At 37.9% G+C, this 18,869-nt stretch overlaps 1 protein-coding gene across 17 annotated transcripts in view; it reads left to right on the top strand.

Moving 5' to 3' along the window:
• Positions 1–18,869, top strand: part of ANK2 (ankyrin 2) — a 690,343-nt gene that overhangs the window by 417,036 nt on the left and 254,438 nt on the right. For 4 of the 17 annotated variants that reach the window (XM_060299069.2, XM_060299070.2, XM_060299085.2 and 1 more), the window contains exon 1: positions 1,414–1,896. The exons of 10 other annotated variants lie outside the window; for them this stretch is intronic. In XM_060299069.2, the coding sequence (XP_060155052.1) occupies positions 1,768–1,896 (129 nt within the window). In that variant the 5' untranslated portion in view covers positions 1,414–1,767. Of the gene's footprint in view, positions 1–1,389; positions 1,897–18,869 lie in introns of those variants that run through there. 3 more of the 17 variants (XM_060299042.2, XM_060299079.2, XM_060299078.2) reach the window with 3 other exon arrangements.

Below are 18,869 nucleotides of genomic sequence, written 5' to 3'. Positions count from 1 at the left end.
AATCCAATTAAGTGCTGGGTTCTCTATGCCATGGAGTGCATTCTGCTTGCTTGTGGGATATTTTAGTAATCCTACAGCTTTCAACTTAATTTAGGTAAAAAAGAAAAATTATAAATTTTGTTGTAATAGGCTAAAACATGTAGTGACCACCCACAGTATAGAAAATTAGTATTTTCCCTCCTAGAAATAGTACTGAAATGAAATTTTACATTTTCCATTTATCTAGGTAGATATGTCATAGAGTTAGGATACAAAAATATGTCATTTTCTAAAAGGACACTTTTAATATTATTTTACTTTTTTCTTTGTAATAGGATATATATAGAATCGAATTATATTGTTTAAATGTCAACCGTTAAGGTACTTATCAAAACTTTTCTTCTAAAATGAGACAACTGTGTGATTGTATGTAAGGGTGGTGGTGTCCATAATCCACTGTGTACAACACAGTGTTATGACTCTGTCTCCAGAGTCTAGGGATGAATAATTAAGAAATGAGTGACATCCTATTGGCCCTTGATAAAATCGTGGTAAAATTCTGAAAAATTGGTAGTGTATGCAATTGGAATACTATAGAGAATTTCATCTTCTTGAATTAACAGGTTGTATCCTTTCTCTTCTTTCACTGTGTCTCTTTATTGGGTACACATACAGGAACATCCAGAAATACTAATTCTGCGTTACTTCCTCATGTTATTTAATGTTAATTTGGTATTTAACCAAAGTTTTTGGTAATGAATAATGAGCACCTGTGTGCCTCTTAGAATGATGGAGAGTGATTCAGGTGTTGCCTGCTTCCCTCTCTCCCTTTCTCCGACTCTGTCCTCCTCTCCCTCTTTTGAGGGCGCCCTCTTTCTCCCAGGATAACCTGGCTGAGCCCAGATTATGCTGCGTGCTCACTGACAGCTCCTTTCGATTCCCTGCTTAATGCAGCTCCCTGAGGCAGCCTCACGTAGGTCTGTAATTGACACACCGAAGACTGGGCTTCTCCCAGCCCTTCTCAGACGTGCACACCCCAGTGCTTCGCTGGCAGTGGCAAGTAACTCCAACTGTGCTCGTCTTCTCCCCAAACGGCAGCGTTGATTCTTCTTTCTTAAATGAACCTTGGAGAAGGGAAGGGCTGAGAGATTTAAAAGCAGGGATTCGTGTCATGTGCTACAGCAGAGCAGCAGTAGCAACGGCAGCAGCGGCAGCAGCAGAAGCGAGTCATTTAGTGCGACTGCACCATTTTTTTCTCACCCTGCATAGAGGTGTGGTTGGAAGCGGCAATAAACTACCCACCCCCTAGCAGTTCCACGGAGGTGGCCTCTTCCTGGCTCCAGTCGGAAGACAGACTGTCTGGAGGAGTCCCCAAAGACCGTTCCTATTGGTGATGTGTGCCTAAGGAAGGCTTTTTCAACTAGTAGGATGCTTGTCTGCACTTGCGGCTACCCAACGGCTGAAGAGCTCGAAGTCTAGTGCTCCGCCTTCCCGTGGGACCATTTCCGAGTGTGGGCACACACCTATGCCCGCGTGTGTGCAGGTGTGTGCTCCTGGGGGGCTTGGCCTCGGACCTTGGTACGTTGTGGTGAATTATGGTGCTGCAGAGGCTGGAGCAAGATTACGACCTAGCTCGGGGGTGGAGTGGATTATTTTGTGAGTGTTCTGGCTGCCAGCCATTGCCCTAGCGGGGAAAATCACATCCCCATCTAGCTCTAAAATCACCTGGTTTGCTGGGGAGTGGAAACTGAGCCGCGGCAACTGCTTCTGCTGCTTCCCTCTGCAAAAATGGCTCACGCTGCTGCTTCTGTTAAAAAAGTTCGAGAGGCTGAACTGGATGAAAAGGAAAAAATCCTTGAGAGAGAGAGAAAAAAACAACGGAAAATCCCCAGGGAACGTATGGAACGGAAAAGAAAGGTATGAGGAGCATCCCTTTAACCCTTTGCCTCTGTGGCTCTGTGTAGAACCATGAGCCTGAGAACCAGCAACTTCCTTCTCCTTTCCGTCCATCATTCCCCTGCACCATTTCCAAGCTCAGTTTGCAGCCTATAGCTCGTGCCTAAATTTGCTGCATTGGGAGGAGATGCCTGAGCAGGGCACATTTCCTTGGCTTTAACCAAGTAAAGCAAGAAAATGTCTCCACTTCATTTTTCTGCTTTTCTCAGTATCTTTATTCAGTCTCAAAGCCAGGTGTTTTTATTTCTCCAAGTGACTCTGAACACTTGTCTTAGAAGAAGGAAGGGATTGGTTTATGGTTGGAGGGTTAAAGTATTTTCTTCTTGTTCCTCACCTCTACTACAAGATCTTTAAGCCTGTGCCTTCTTACTGACTCCATGTATTTGATGTAGATCTCTGGTTAAGAATAAACCACAGGTTTTATTTACTCTTTTTTTCCCCCTTCTGAAGGTTGACACTGTTCTATGTAAAACTGCGCTAAGAATCTTGGTGCAGTGAGCCGTGTATCAGGATTTTTAAGATTTTAATTAATTCACTTTCTGGTTTTCATTATTAATCTTATGATTTTCTTTTCTGACTATAGCAACTAAATGAAAAGACCAAGGTTAACCAATGGGACAAAATGTTGATTCCCTTTACGATAAAGTGTAGAATCGTTGTCTTTTAAAATATTGTTTTTCTTTAAAATAGAAACAACCTTACAACTTGATGGAACTGCTATACTCATTTAGCTAGTGCTCTGTTTCTATAAGGGGAGAAGATCTCTGTAAATGCTGTAATTAACAAAGTAGGTCACTGAATAATTTCAGAAGACGATAAATGGCATATTACATTAGCAGAGCATAAAAATCGTGGTTTGTACACAAGCTGTTAAACATAGCTCTGGGATTAGGGATGCACTGGGGATCCATAGGCTTAGTAATCCATGTGTTCAATGTCTTTTTTTTCTTCAGTAATAGATGTGTTTACCTTTCCATTTGGGGGATATTAGCTTTGCCTTACTTTTGGAAGGACACTTGAGGACCCGCATTAAGTTGAGATCTTACTGCATAGGGATTCCTTACATTTCAGTTTTACTACTTATTTCATCAGTAGTTAGATCAAATGACTGTCATTGGGCAACACGAATAAATAAAATTTGCAGTATATTATCATTTCCCTTCGGGGGAAAACTTTAATGCTGCCTGTCTGACCTTTAAAAGGCCTTGTTTCAAGGATGCATTAATTCTTTTTCATAATATCAAAAGTATTTTTGGCCATTTTTGAGGGAGTTGGCACCCTTCTTGACAGCTACTGCAGTTCTGTTTCTAATCGTCTAAATGGAACTTTATGGCATAAAGCAGTTTCCTGTGATTATATCTTTTTTTATCTTTTGTTCTCCAAAACACAGTCTATTATTTTTTGCCGGGGAACGCTTGTTCAGTACACAGTGTGACCTAGTAACTTTGCTCACCTAGAGTACCACGCATACACCTGGCAAATCTCTTGGTCTCACTCTGGTTTGTTTCTGTATCTAGTTCAAGCTTCTTCTTTTTCTATACTTTATTAAAGTTGAAAAACCACATCATGAAGATGGAAAAGTGCCAATAGTTGTTGAGAATCTCAGTTGCTTGGATGCTGCATTGCTTTAGCTTGAATCCAGCACGGCAGGAGAGAGATCATTGGTTGATACTGTGATCATATGACAGGATCATCTGATCTTCGTATTTAGATAATATCATTAAGCTAGAACCAGAGAAACTGGGGGAATGATGGCATAGCTACTATTTGTTTTTGTTCCTCTTTTATATATATATATATATATATATACACACACACACACATCTATTGGTCACCTTCCCTTTTCTACTTCAGCTGCATGTGGCATTACATAGGTATTTACATAGCAGAACAAATGCTTGCTGAAAGAGTGGCTGGGTTTTTTAGCTGTGTCAGATTTGTTTTCTAGATACATTTATATCTCCCCCTCCCCTGACCCCATGCACACATAAGCAATTGAGCCAGTTCTAAAATTTGGTTTAAAAGAAGAAAACTTTACCTCATAATTATTCCTTAAGGTATATATAATGGTAATTCATAAAGAAATGGAAAAAGGATGGTTGCCTATTAGTAGCACTCTGTAACACCATCTCCAGAAAGTAATCTAAAAATCATTATACTTTATTTGCTGATGCCATTTTATAACCATAAGGGAATACATCAGTTGTAGAGATGATTGAGTTTATCGTTTGCATGTCCATTTGTAAAGTGCGTTGCAGATGAAACTGTTTATTCGAAAATTCAGATGAGACCTGCCCTAGTGGCAATAAAAGCCAACCATGGAGCTTGAAAAAAATAAATAAACTGATTTTGAAAAGATTTTTACTGAAGTAAAATTATTGAGTATTAAAACAAATCAATTAAGCAGCCTTATATTTGGATTTCATTTTAATATTCTTTTGTAAACTCACTAATTAAAAGAATCTTTGCATTATTATTTTGTACTCCATAAAACATTTGAAATAAATTTTAATTATTTGTAAAGTTAAAACACATTGCATGCTTGGCTGTAAGCCCTCTACCAACTTCTCAGTGCTATGGTTTTAGTAAATGGCCGGATTTGTATACTAAGGGACCTAGTTTCAACCTCATTACAAGCAGAATTTATCTTAGAATAAAATATTCAGGCTTCTTTGGGCTACAGTCTGGAGAGCTAATATTTAAATATAGTATGTACCAAACACATATTGTATATGTGTCATACTGTGGTAGACCTAGAATAAAACTAAGCTTCAAGCTAATGGACCAAGATTAAGATTAGTTGAAGCAAACTCATTTACCATTTATTTGTTCAAAAGAGTACATTGATATTCCAGCTTTTTACAGAGATAGGGCTCATTATTAGCTTATATTAACTTCAGTCATTTCTTTGTATGTCCAGATGTCTAGTGTCTATTCTAAACGCTGAGAATTTTAGACTTGAGAAGGATTCCAAAAGGAATGATTTCTCACAGACTTGTAAGACTTTGTTCTAGAATGAGATTTTGAGTATAATATTCTTTCTACAATCATATACTATTTCCCAACTGTACTTTTTTTAATTTGGAAAAATAAATAATTTTCAGAGAATCAGTAAACAAAACAATTTCATTCTTGAATGTAAAGCATGTGTTTAAATTCTCTTCCTCATTTAAACTTATGATTACCGGTTATTTTCAAATAATAGATATGTTCTCCATTTCTCGGCATGGACAAACCGTTCTCTAGTCCATCATAATGTCCGCAACACTCACTGAAATCGTATGGCATAAAAGGCAATTTGTATGACTAGTTCTTGGTATTCCTGTTATTTTAATTTATACTATTAAAATGGCAGAGTTTACATTTCCTGTAAAAACTATGATAATAATATTTACTGAGTACCAATGTGGCCCTGTGTCTGGCACACACGCTGTACTATTTAATCCCGATGGCAGTCCTGTATAGTAGGTATTCTCTCCATTTCACAAATGAGGAAACTGAGGCTCAGCATTATGGAACTTGCTTAATCGTACCCAGCTGGTGTATAGCAGAGTTGGGATTTGATCCCCAGGCTCCAAAGTTCATTGGGGAAAAAAACGTAATATGATTGCTTGGTCTTGTACCTACACTGAATCTAGAGCATAAGTAAATCACTTAATCTGCCAATGCCTTGGTTTTCTAACCTCCAAAATACCTTCCTATAACTGAAATTTACTGTGAGAATAAGTTAAATAACATGTTTGAGAGGAAATTATATAAATTTAAGGTTGTGCTTCTGTCGTGATTGCACCAAAACATTTCATGAGATTTCTTGGAAAATCAGCTATTAGGAGTCCGCATTTGCTCCTTAAATATAGCAGTTGCCATCAATGATAGATGATTATATATGATCATTCTTTGTTACAGTTTTACCAAGACTTCAAAATGTATTTGCATATTTACATTTATTAAACTGACACTGAAAGGTGCTTTTGCATAGGATTAAATAGAAAATAAAAGCAAACTTTTTTCCACGTCCTTTTCATTGAATTTCATAGAAGAGGGTTCTGATCAGTTATTTGCTTTTTTACATGTATATAATTAAAATCTTGGAAGGAACAAGACTTCTTATTTCTAGGATAACCTTTGGGGGACTGCCCCAACCATATTCTCCTTGTCCACTTTGTTATTAAGTTGATGACAATGAGAATACTTACTGAGTATATATAATGGACTTATTACTAAGTTATAAGGGAACATGAAGAGATGAAGAATTTTAAAAGTTACTCTGTTAGTATACTTTGTTAAAATGAAAGAATGCTTATTTGCAAGTGTGGAGAGGAATGTATTCTGCAACTTTTGACTTATGAGTTGTAAATAAACATAAAATATAATGGCCAGCTGAACCTGCCTCCCCGGTGGTCTTTGAGTGAACCTAGTTGTGTAGGGAGAAGAGCGGACAGGCCAGATGTCTCTCCTGTCCTTGAGTCTTTTGCTCGGGCACCCAACCTGATTCCAAAGGGAAGCCCAGCTCTGAGACCAGCAAAACTTAGTCAAGAACCATGTATGCAAAGATTTCTGGACACCAAACCAAATGCGATGTGACTAAAAGTACAAATCACAACACAATAATGTGGTCCTGTATAATGTATTACATTCTAGAACCCTTCAAATGTGGAAAATTCCAATAACATATTTTAGCATTTACATCAAATTGTCTTTATATAATTTCCTATGACCCCTTCACCAATACATCAGTATGTCTAGAAACCACAGTAACATAAGGTAGATTGGTGAGGTCTTGAGCTTAATCTCTTTTCAGGACTTAATGTTCACTTCAGTCTAAATAAATATGTTCAGGCATATCTATTTACATGTGGAGGCTTCCATAGAATCATGATTTTTTTTTTTAATTTTGGCCATGCCGCGTGGCTTGAGGGATCTCAACTCCAGGGATTGAACCCGGCCACGGCAGTGAAAGCGCTGAACCCTAACCAGTAGACCACCAGGGAACTCGCAGAAGCATGATTTTTTTAAAAGCCTATTTTCTTCTTCTTTAATCCTCCTTCTATCCCCTTTTCTTAGTTCAATTCAGAAACCCTTTCTGGACTAGAATAATTATCTTTATATAAGTGACTTGCACTATTAATGGCACTCTTGGCCAGCACCCTAAGTCTGAGTTTTTATTGGTTTTTTAATTATAAAGAACCTCTTTCAACCATTTGAGTGGGTGACTAACTACTAGCTTAGGATTACAGCTGTCAAATTTTGTGGGACTGTGGCAAAAATAGTCCCAAGTATATGGCTTGAGATAAGTTTTTAGGAAGACTGTTAAAAGACAAAATCTTAAAGTAAAAAAACCTACTGTGCGTGAGTTTATTTTTGGAATCTAAACTCTTTAAACAAACTCAGTGTAATTCCCCACCCCCTTTTTAGTTGTGTTCATCTGAATTCATATAAATGTTTTATTCTTTATGAAAACAGTTTTCATTGGTGACCCTTGTTATCAAATTTTAATTTTATTAGTTACTTTATTCATCATTTGGGTAAAAGTAATGATATTTACAGCACATTTTTACATCATAAAGAATACTGAAAATATTTTGTAGAAGTATTATAGGAGTCGGTGAAAATACAAGGAAGTTAAGAATTCTGCTTGTGCCATATTTAATGATTTTTTGGTATGTGCTTTTATTTTTCCATTATGTCGCCCTTTTTCATTTGTATTTCTCAAAATAATTTCTTCTTCACAAAGAATGATTACTTTTAGTATCAGAGACAGAGACACGGTATATTAAAATGGAGAATAGTACAAAGAAGTCACTTCCAAAATTTTGGAGTTCTGTGGAAATTGCTAGTGGAATCATCAGCTATTTGAGTGTGACCCTTTTACTTCAAAGGTGACTTGTCATTTTTAAATGTATATTGTGGAAAATCCCATTAGAGTCATCTGGCTCCATTCCATTCATAATAAATCAGGATCCTGGGGTAGACTGAAAGGGAAAGAAGACCATAATCTATATATGTTTAAAGCTCCCCTGGTGATTCCAACCAGAACTGGAAACCACAGCAATAAATATTTTCATCCCCCCACAAACTCTTACTCTATTCCATCTTTTTTTTTGTGGTGGGGTGGGGGTGGTACGCGGGCCTCTCACTGTTGTGGCCTCTCCCGTTGCGGAGCACAGGCTCCCGACGCGCAGGCTCAGCAGCCATCACTCACGGGCCCAGCCGCTCCGCGGCCTGTGGGATCTTCCCAGACCGGGGCACGAACCCGAGTCCCCTGCATCGGCAGGCGGACTCTCAACCACTGCATCACCAGGGAAGCCCTCTATTCCATCTTTGATTTGAATCAATAACAGATCTGCTCCTAATAATCAGGATTACTCTAAATTGCCATTGAGAAAAATTTTCCATGTGTGTATAGGAGACACCCTGGCAACTTTTTGAATGTTTAATGAGACTAATTGGTCTATATAATAACCAATTAATTTTGAGCCAGGAAAAGAGGAAAGAGTGTTTAATAGGTAAGTTGTAAGACTTCATGATCTGCATGCAGTATGACTATCTCTGCCCTGATGGTATGATCTTCAAGAATGAGGCTTGTATGTTTCTGTGTATACACACATACATAACTAAGCTCATAGAGAATCGAGGTGTTATCCAAGCTAAATTTTTGAAAGAAAACCACTGAAGTGTGATTTAAAAGTTATGTCTTAAAAAGATTGTGCTGTTTTGAATGAACTCAAGTAAATGTCCTGGGAATTTAATTGGTAATGTAGCAGCCTTTGGAGACCTCAAACCTTTAGAGATGTCAGCACTTCTGGAACTCCTAAACACAAGTCAGTAACTACTTTTTGTTCTTTGTACTCAACTTGGCTAGATTTTTCATATCTTCAAAATTATATAAAATCCATGAATGTGGGGAAGGAAGAAGGAATGAGCAACTCATAGATAAATTCTCTCTCCCAATTCTTCAGATATTTCCTTTTTTTTTTTTGCGGTACGCGGGCTTCTCACTGTTGTGGCCTCTCCCGTTGTGGAGCACAGGCTCCGGACATGCAGGCTCAGCGGCCATGGCTCATGGGCCCAGCCGCCCCGCGGCACGTGGGATCTTCCCGGGCTGGGGCACGAACCCGTGTCCCCTGCATCGGCAGGCGGACTCCCAACCACTGCGCCACCAGGGAAGCTCCAGATATTTCCTTTTAATATTTCTAACTCAACAGGATCTCTACAATGCCAGGTGTTTCTGTTTGTTTGTTTTTGGTTTCTTGCATGAATATTTTACCAACTGCTCTCTCACTCTCCTCCTGGCTCACCGCAGCTGCCAGGGCAGCCAGAAAGGGATTCCCCCTTAGGTTGTACAGAAGTCTGGAATGGACTTTTTAGCATGTATAGTTGGAATTACTCCTTCCATTTTCCATCACTTCATTCGTAGCTTGCCAGAAGAAAAGAAAAACTTCTTTTTCCTATTAAACTTTCATTGTAATCCAACTTAGCCTTTTTCTAGAGACGTCCCTTTGTTGTATGTATATCATTACTGCACTGCTCGTGTCATGAGGAACACCTTAATAGAAAACTATGAGGTATTAAGGAGGAGAAATATCAGGGTACAACAATTATTATAAACACATAATCTAGTTTTTATTTGGTTAGGAGTGATAGTGTTATTTCACATTAGTAATTTCACATTAATATATATTTCTTGACTCTCTCTATATTTTGCATAGAGACTTGTTAATTACCAATTTTAACTCATTTGTTTACAGTTTGTAAAAAGAGGTTGAAATCAAAACTGACATTGACCGCTATGTATCTGTATGTGAGTAATGTTGGTTTTACCAAATGTCTATTTTTCAGGGGAGCTATTTAATCTCTAGATTAAATTTTAAAACATAAATTATATTAGCATCACAAACATGAACTCTAAGAATCTACTTTCATTTTGTATTAATATACAGGGATCAAATATTACTTTTGTATTTGAAACTAAGTTTAGCTGCCAACACTTTCAAGACATTCAGCATGATTAGAAGTGGATATGGGATCTAAGGTTATAAAGAACAGGCCACATACCAGAAAGCTGTTTACTAATTTAATAAGTGATATTTACACAAAATTACCAGATACTTCTAAAGCTCCATAAAAACAAATTCAGGAGACCTGTGTGTAACTCTGTCTACTAACTGTGACATTGGGTAAATTATTGACCTGACCTTAGTTTTTTCACCTGTAAAATGATGAGGACCTAAAATCTGTTAGAAGTCTTTCTGTACTTGTATGATTCTGCACCATTTTAAATTGTCTTTGCTTCTTTCTATTTTTGTAAGTGATTGAGATAGTTCAATGGAATTTCCAAGTTTTTCTTCATCTAATAGGAATTTTTTTGAGCTGACACTATGTCTCAGACAGAGTTCCTGTATCCAAGAAGCTCTCAGACCACCTGGGGTGATAGGTACTTTCACAAATAACAAGAATAAAATTTATTTGGGCCATTAAGGTGGAATGGAAATTGTCTATTTTTGTATATATGATGCAAGTTTTCTTTAATAGGTCTTGTATTTGTAAGCTCTTATCTGGCAGAAGAAATAATGGAGGGAAATTGTTCCTGTTGTGGTACTTGAAATTTTCTGGAAGTTGTTAAGGCAGTAGATATAGAAAATGAAGTAATCTTATGAAGCTTGCAGTTGTTTTTGTTCTGTATTTTAGGTACTGATTTGAGTCATTTCACAGGAAGAAGTTTATTGTGGTTCCCTTATTTTCTATTAAGCCTGTGTATACTGGTACTGCCATGACTTATAAACCCGCAGACAAATATCATCACAGTGTTGTTGATCATTTTACAAAGGTCCAATGGTAGTAATGGTAACTGCCTTTGAACCACAGGGCGCTATGGCTAACAAGAGCCCATGGTAAGCACTTAAAGCAACCTCAGCAATTTACAAACCATTTAGCTGTATAGCTCAGGGAAAATAAGACACCTCCTGCGTTCTTCTGGGGTAGAAGTGCAGATTTCCTTCTTATTTATGGCTCCTGCCTCAAACTGGGCCAGATGCTTAATTAAAGTATGTCACATTCTAACATGACTGAAACCAATAAAGTGTAAGTAGCACAGGTTACCTGGAAACAGTAACTCCTTTGAGGAAGAGGTCACTTAGGAAACGAGGAGCTTTTGTTCAGGGCAGTCACCTACAAAACATGGGGCTGCAATGTGGGCTCTGAGGGACAGGAATCAAAGACTGGGCGTGGGTGGGGGAGAAAAAAGCCATCTGTGAAAGCACAAGTTGTCATTAATGGGGAGGAAGCGGATGACAAAGGACCCAGTAGCAGATGCCAGCCCTATGACTACACTATATTGAATCATATAAAGGATTTTGTATATAACATAAAACACAACACTCATACTCAGCCATTTAACACAAGAGGCAATATTTCAGAACTTTTGACTTTTATACTAGAAAACAGCACTGGAAAGATGGAAGAAGAATTTGTAGTAAGCTAATATGAGAAATTTTTTTGTCATCAAAGGCAGCTTGATAACTGAGATGCATGTCTCTTTAATCACTGTAATTAGCCTCCACACATGAGCCTTCTGGGTTATGTATTCTATAGTAAGTTGTATAAGAGCTTACAAAACAATTTAGTCACTCCAATGATCTTTAAAATTCTATAAAACTCAATTAATCAAGAAACTCAGATAATTATGCTAGAGAGTTTTACATTTTTCACTTAGAGTCACCTAGAAGCTTTTAGATTGTACTTGTTAATTCCTCTTTTTTTGTGTGTTAAATTTAAAAAATCACAATTCATTTCCCATTAATCATCCTATTTCCAATATGAGTTCAGATGTAACATAATTCAGGATATTGCAGTTCTTGGATAAAATAATTATTAAATGAATAACTACTATGAGCTAACTTTTTTTTTTTTTTTTTTTTTTTGCGGTACGCGGGCCTCTCACTGCTGTGGCCTCTCCCGTTGCGGAGCACAGGCTCCGGACGCGCAGGCTCAGCAGCCATCGCTCACGGGCCCAGCCGCTCCGCGGCATGTGGGATCTTCCTGGACCGGGGCACGAACCCGCGTCCCCTACATCGTCAGGCGGACTCTCAACCACTGCGCCACCAGAGAAGCCCTGAGCTAACTTTTAAGTTGAGTGGTAAAGATTTTTGGTTGAGTAAAAGAAATACTTTCTGTCAAGGAACTTCTCTTCTAGATAGGTATTTAAGATTGATGTCAATGGGGAAAAAAATTAGAGGACAGTGCTAGATTGGTGTAATAGCCTCTTATGTTTATAGAGGTTGTGGACTTCAAGTTGGGCATTAGCAGGATAATTAAGGTTGGCTTAGGTGGAGAGGCTGTCTCAGAGGACAGACATAGAAGCTGATGAACAACCTAGCATGGCATGACCAGAGAGTAGGGCTGGATAGGAGTTGGTGGATAGTTGGAAATAAAGCTGACTGCACAGGAGAGCCTTTAAAACAAGGAAGAGGTAACTGAGCTCAGTGAAGCAAAGAATAAGAAACTATGGAAGTTTCTGTGATGATGTAAGCTTATGGGGAGGAAGTGGAGCTAGTGAGGTCACCCAGGAGACTGTAAAGTCATCCAAGAACGTGAATCGGGCTTGGATTAGAAGAGTTGCACAGGAAAATCGGTGGAGAGGGAAACAGGATGGATATTAGCACTCAACTGAGAATAGGGAACAAAAGAGGTGAATAAAAATGACCTTAAGGTCATACATTTGAATGATATTAAAAATGATGGTATTTTGGGGCTTCCCTGGTGGCACAGTGGTTGAGAGTCCGCCTGCCGATGCAGGGGACACGGGTTCGTGCCCCGGACCGGGAAGATCCCACATGCCGCGGAGCGGCTGGGCCCGTGAGCCATGGCCGCTGAGCCTGCGTGTCCGGAGCCTGTGCTCCGCAATGGCAGAGACCACAACAGTGAGAGGTCCGCGTACCGCAAGAAACAAAAACAAAACAAAACAAAATGTTCGTGAAAGTATTGATATAAACTCATTATTTTTACTATCTATACATACATATAGATATAAAGAGAAATACAGAGAGCTATGTTGTGTGTATGTGTAAATACATACATCTCGCAATGATGTCTCAGTAGCAATGGGCATATGTAGCCCAGACCTTTTCTAAATACCATTTTCCAATACAAGGAACCATAATTCCTTGGGGAAATGGCTGATTCAAGTAAGAAAGTGCTCAAAAAATGATGGGGCATGTCAACCTGAAGAAGTCCCAATGACCTGCTATAGAGAAATTTCAGCAACAAAATAAATAACAAAAGTAATGGATATTAATTTATAGAATAAAATAAATATCCGTGAGTCCATACTAATAGAAATAAATAATTGGATAAATGAATAAATAAGGAAAAGGTGAGTATTTTTCTTACAGTAGAATTCCAATTAACAAATCTGGAAGAAATCATATAAATTATGATTAATACAAAGGTGAACAGCAATCTAGCTTGTTAGATAGTTCAAACTATTAAAAGTTCTATCAGTGAGTTGTTTTTAGCTACAGAATTTGGTAGTAATTAACTGATTGTGCCTAAGTCTTCAAAGAGGGAAAAACTTAGGAGCCACAATTATCTTGTATAGTTTAGAATAACTTTTGAACTCCCAAACACATTCAGATAAAGAGATTGTGTGATGATATTTTTAATGATTTATTTTAAAGATATAATGGAATTATAAAGGCAAAACAGAATTGTTTTGGGTTTTTGTTTTACATGTATTTCTGAAGGTTTTTACATAAATTAATATTTTTTAAAAGGCACATGCAAAGAACTTATATACAGTGTATCAAATGATATAACCAAATTATCAGAATGGTATTTTATTCATGACAGTGCTAGTTTTCAATTATCTGAAGTGGGTCTTTATGAATCATATGTCTGCCTTATACTGAATATTGCACTCTTGACATAGATGATGTTGGCATCGATGCAGTGCTTTTCTTATTTTTTTCATTTTATTCCTGAATCCTTTTTGAGCAAAATGGTAATTTAAAAGATCCTTGTTTTGGTAATTGGTGGGGTATATTTATTTGCTGGTGATAAAATTACACTGGCAACTAACATTTGTTGAGCACTTTTCATCTTCCCATTGGTGTGCAAAATTATAATTTTACATAGTTTGATTACTGAGATAATTGTCCTACTTCTCTGCCTCTTTTTGTAACTAAGACACACCGTGAATCTGCAGGAACCTGTTTCAGCGGTGATAATACATGACAGAGTTGTCCTTTGTCCACTTTGACCATGAGAATTGACTTTCTCTTTGATTTACCATACTTGATTCTCTGATAATTTTCATGAGCAGGCAGCTGCTCTCCATGTATCAGATGATAATCTCACAACTAATGACTCACTCCCTGGTCCCTCCCAAAAGTGCACTCCGTTTCTCCTTTTAATTAACTTTGCTACCGCGTGGCCAAAGTCAGTAAAATTTTTCCTTTTGTTTTCCTTTGCCTATAGCAATTCATTTGCCTGCCTCAATCTAGCTTGGTAAAATATTTAGGTGCGTATAGTTGTTTCACTCTTGACACTAAATTCTTAGCTGTAATCAAATGTATGGTGATACTGTAAGTTGAGCATGTATTTTAAACAACCTCCTGCAGAGAGCACTTGACCCTGGATCAGAGCCCACACAAGTATTTCTGTTAACGTTACATGCATTCTCTCTGCGTAAATGACTGTATGATAGAGTGATAACTAAATGTGTTTATCTAGGAAGACAAAGTTCTTTCTCTAAGCCTACGTACTTTGAAGTTTTAATGCATATGATGAGAGCAGTGTCCTGCATGGAATAGCCTAATACCTGGATGTCATGGTATATGACCAACTTGCTGTGCCCGTAATGGCTACTGATTTTCTTCCTATATCATGCTACCATTGCCTAAGTCACAGTAGATACCCTACCCGTTCTAAACAACCTAATTACTCTTTTTGTGTCATAAACTCAAATTTGTCATAGGCTAGTCTTCTGAGTCAAACCTAGAAAGAAGTTTATTTGGGCAACTTGTAGATTGTAGCATAAGCGTTGTCACAGAATGAAACAGAACCAGAGGTTTTAACATTTTGTGAACAGCTATTCTCAATTGTGTATATTAACAAGGAAATTAAAGATGTTATGAAGGATGAGACAAAAAATTTTCTGGAGAAATATTTTCTATCTTCCCTTGTATTTGTATACTTAAATGTTAATGTACTGTATTGGCATCTTAAAGTCACACTAACGTTTCAAACTATAAATTAGTAAATTTGTAAACTATTAATTTTACTGTTTTCAATACAAATTCCCTTGTCTTTGTAGGACCTGGAACTTTTCCTCTGTGGTACATGAAGTCTACTACACTAGGCTGGCAACACTCTCTCATAACTCCTGTTTGCCCTGTTTCTCCTGTTAACCTTGATCCTTGTTCACACTCACGTTTAGCACATTAAGCTGCCCTAAAGCAAGGCCAAACTCAGTAAATTTCCTTGTTCTCTTCCTGCTCTATTTTGATGCATCCCACCCAGGCTCCCGCAATGAGGTGTCTGCATGCCAGTGACCTGGGCATATAGCTTATTTAGGTATAGGTTGCATTACTGAAATCTAGGTTTCATTCCTTGGGAGACATATCAGAGTTCTAGTGATTTATAAAACTTCTGAGGGATTACCTCTCCTGACACGTATAGGTCTCTCCAGTTGGAAAGCTGCTGCAAAGTATGCACATCATTGAAATGCAAAAGTAAAGCAAGGAAGTGTGAAGCTCATTTAGACTTTAAAGGCTGGCATGTCAGCATATTCTATAGACTCAAGTGGAGACCAACCTGCAGAACAGGACACTAAAGGCACACTTCTGTTGCAACAAGCAGTATATTGTAACTGAGTATAAACCTTCTAACATTCCTGCACACGAAAGCGTGGTAGAGTTAAATGGGACTCTTTGTGATTCTACATATCCTGAAGAAGCAGTTTTTCTCTGTGTGAAACCACATGCATTTTTCATGAAAGATTCAGGGATAAGAACACATCTGGGCAAGATATAAGAATGAAATGTATAGACAAAAGCCTTAAGGGTTCAAAGGCTTTTTTTCCCCCTTTCCTCTTTGAGTTCAATGATCATTTAATTCCTTGGAGTAGATAGGTCAAGAATTTGACCCACCAGAGTAGTAAAGTTGACTAGGAAAGTGTCTTTACCATAAAAAAGAAAAAATAGGATACTATTCTGAGATGTCACAACTATCAGATCATAAATACTAATGCAACTTGATTAGAGGGTTTTTTTTTTTTTAAAATTAGCTCACTTTGAAGTAGGTTCTTCTTTGAGAAAACCTATCCTTGGAATTCTGTTCTTAAGGTATTATGTGTATGTATATGTATGTACATACGTATCTATAGTCTATACATCTGTATTTCTCAAAATTTTATTTCCATTTTTTTTAAACACACCAATTGTACTTGAACATTTGTTACTTTTTTTAAAAATTAATTAATTTATTTTTGGCTGTGTTGGGTCTTCGTTTCTGTGCGAAGGCTTTCTCTAGTTGTGGCAAGTGGGGGCCACTCTTCATCGCTATGCGTGGGCCTCTCACTATCGCGGCCTCTCTCGTTGCGGAGCACAGGCTCCAGATGCGCAGGCTCAGTAGTTGTGGCTCACGGGCCTAGTTGCTCCGCGGCATGTGGGATCTTCCCAGAACAGGGCTCCCCGTGTCCCCTGCATTAGCAGGTGGATTCTCAACCACTGCGCCACTAGGGAAGCCCTATTTCCATTTTTATATGTGTTTTAATAATGTCTCTCTCTCTATTTTTTCTCCCCCTGAGTTTTCAATATATTGAAGTTACAGCATTGCAGTTTTACTGTAGTATGTACTTCAAGTGTACTTAAGGGAATGATCATTTTAATAAGAATCAACAAAAGAAATGATCTTTGTCATAAGTATGTGAAATTGAAAACAAATTTTGTAACTTAAAAAGTATCAAAATTTAAAGTATAGAATCATTTCACAGCACTACTTTGTATACCTTGCAACTGTAGCCTGAGACCTGATGGCGCTGTCTCAGATAGACATAGCTCAGGAGATGGATGGATGCGTTTGGGATCTGACATTAGACCCAAATAGTTGCAGAGACTCGGCCCAGCCAGGTATGCCAGGCATGTTATCACATAATTGCCTCATCCACAATGTAGAAAACAGTCAACATTGGGGTTTTTATTGGGCAGGGGGAATATAGAAATGGGGAATTTCAGCAGCTTGGGAATCAAGCAAACATCTCTTCTTGGCCAGCATGATACCACTCACTGGTATTGATTATGGGATAAAGCTTTGATATTGGGAAAGAAAAATGTCATGAATGTACCTTGGAAGTTGTACCACCCACAATCTTCTTCACAGCAGCTCTCCAACCAGAGAGAGGTACTATAGCTTTGGTCACACAGACTAAATTTAGAAGGAAGGGTTACTCCTCTTCAGTGACAACATGTAGAGGAAAATGAAGTTATACTTTGGGGTGACATCATTATTGGTTGTCCCTAGATACAGGTGGAGGTACAAGGACTTGCTTCTAAATGGTTGGTGAGACAGGGGAGAAATAGGAACTTTTCCTGAAGATGACTTCATTGTGAGCTACCCCTAGGTGGAAGCCTGAGGAAGTCTGACCTATTTATTCTGAAATTAAGGATAAATGGTGGCAGCAGATGGGATGCAGAGGGAAATAAGACCATATAGGTTCTGTACTTGTTTTTTTTTTTTTAACGATTATTCACTATATTATTTGATTATCACAATGAGGTAGATATATTCAGCCTCATTTTTTAGGTACATAAAATGAGATTTAGAAAGATTAATTCATTTGCCGCAAAATCTCACAGCAAATAGATCCCAGATATCCAATTCCAAAGCTCATGCTTTTTCTTTAAACCATGCTGGTATGTACTATGACACAATATCTAATTTTGGAGTACTTTTAAATTAAATTGGAGAACAGATAAATAGATACAAGTACAATTCAAACAAGGAAGAGTAAAGCTGAGGAAAAATAATCGTAGCTAACATTTCCTGAACAATGCTATGAGCCAGGCACTATGCTAAGCATTTAAGACGCAGAAACTTATTTCATCCCTCAGCAACACCACGAGGTAGAAATGATTATAAACCCCTTTTGTCAAGTGGGAAAAGTGAGGTTTAAGAAGGAAGAAAGAGAAAGCTCTGGATAACTTGTATCTGTACTTCTCCTACTTATAATGCTAGAGAGAAAAGTAGCTGAGATGTAGAATACATGTCACTAAGATATACAAAAATATTTCTAACACTTCCAGGAACAAAGCAAACAGGATAGAGGGGCTTCTTAAGAGTCATAATGTGGTCTACACTACATGAAGGTCTTCAATAATAAGATTATAAGAAGAAGGACAGAATGGTTAAAATTATCAAGTGCTCAAGTACGACTCGCATCTCCAACAATCAAAATAGCTTCAAAGCAGATGTCTAAGTCCTAGATGTCTTCAACAGGAATCTGTTGTAAGAGTGGAGGACAGATGATGTAGGTCTCATAGATCCAAAATATCAAATGGTCAGTTAATTTGAAGTCAGCTTATCAAATTGCAGATGGAAGTAGTTCTAAAATTTCTTGAAAATTAGTTGTTTCACTGGACCACAGAGAGAACCCAAGGACATAAATACAAAACAAACTGGAAAAGGAAGACCACTGGGGTATTGTTGACTCCAAACACAAAAAGGTGGGCGGCACGTAAAGGTCTTTGAATGCCATTTCTGCTTTGCTTAACAGTGAGGTCCAGGATCTCTATATTATCTTTATAATATAGAGAGGTCGATCTTCCCTTATTTTAGTGTGGGCTAATAATAAACTGAACTATTCTGGGTTCCAGAGCAAAGAGAAGGAAAGTTATAAGATATGGTTTTAACATTTGATCCCCAACGTGGCTAAAATC

The sequence above is a fragment of the Globicephala melas genome, chromosome 5, assembly GCF_963455315.2.
Source record: "Globicephala melas chromosome 5, mGloMel1.2, whole genome shotgun sequence".
Taxonomy (NCBI): domain Eukaryota; kingdom Metazoa; phylum Chordata; class Mammalia; order Artiodactyla; family Delphinidae; genus Globicephala; species Globicephala melas.
The sequence above is the reverse complement of the archived record's forward strand: the minus strand, read 5'-3'. Positions and strand labels throughout refer to the sequence as shown.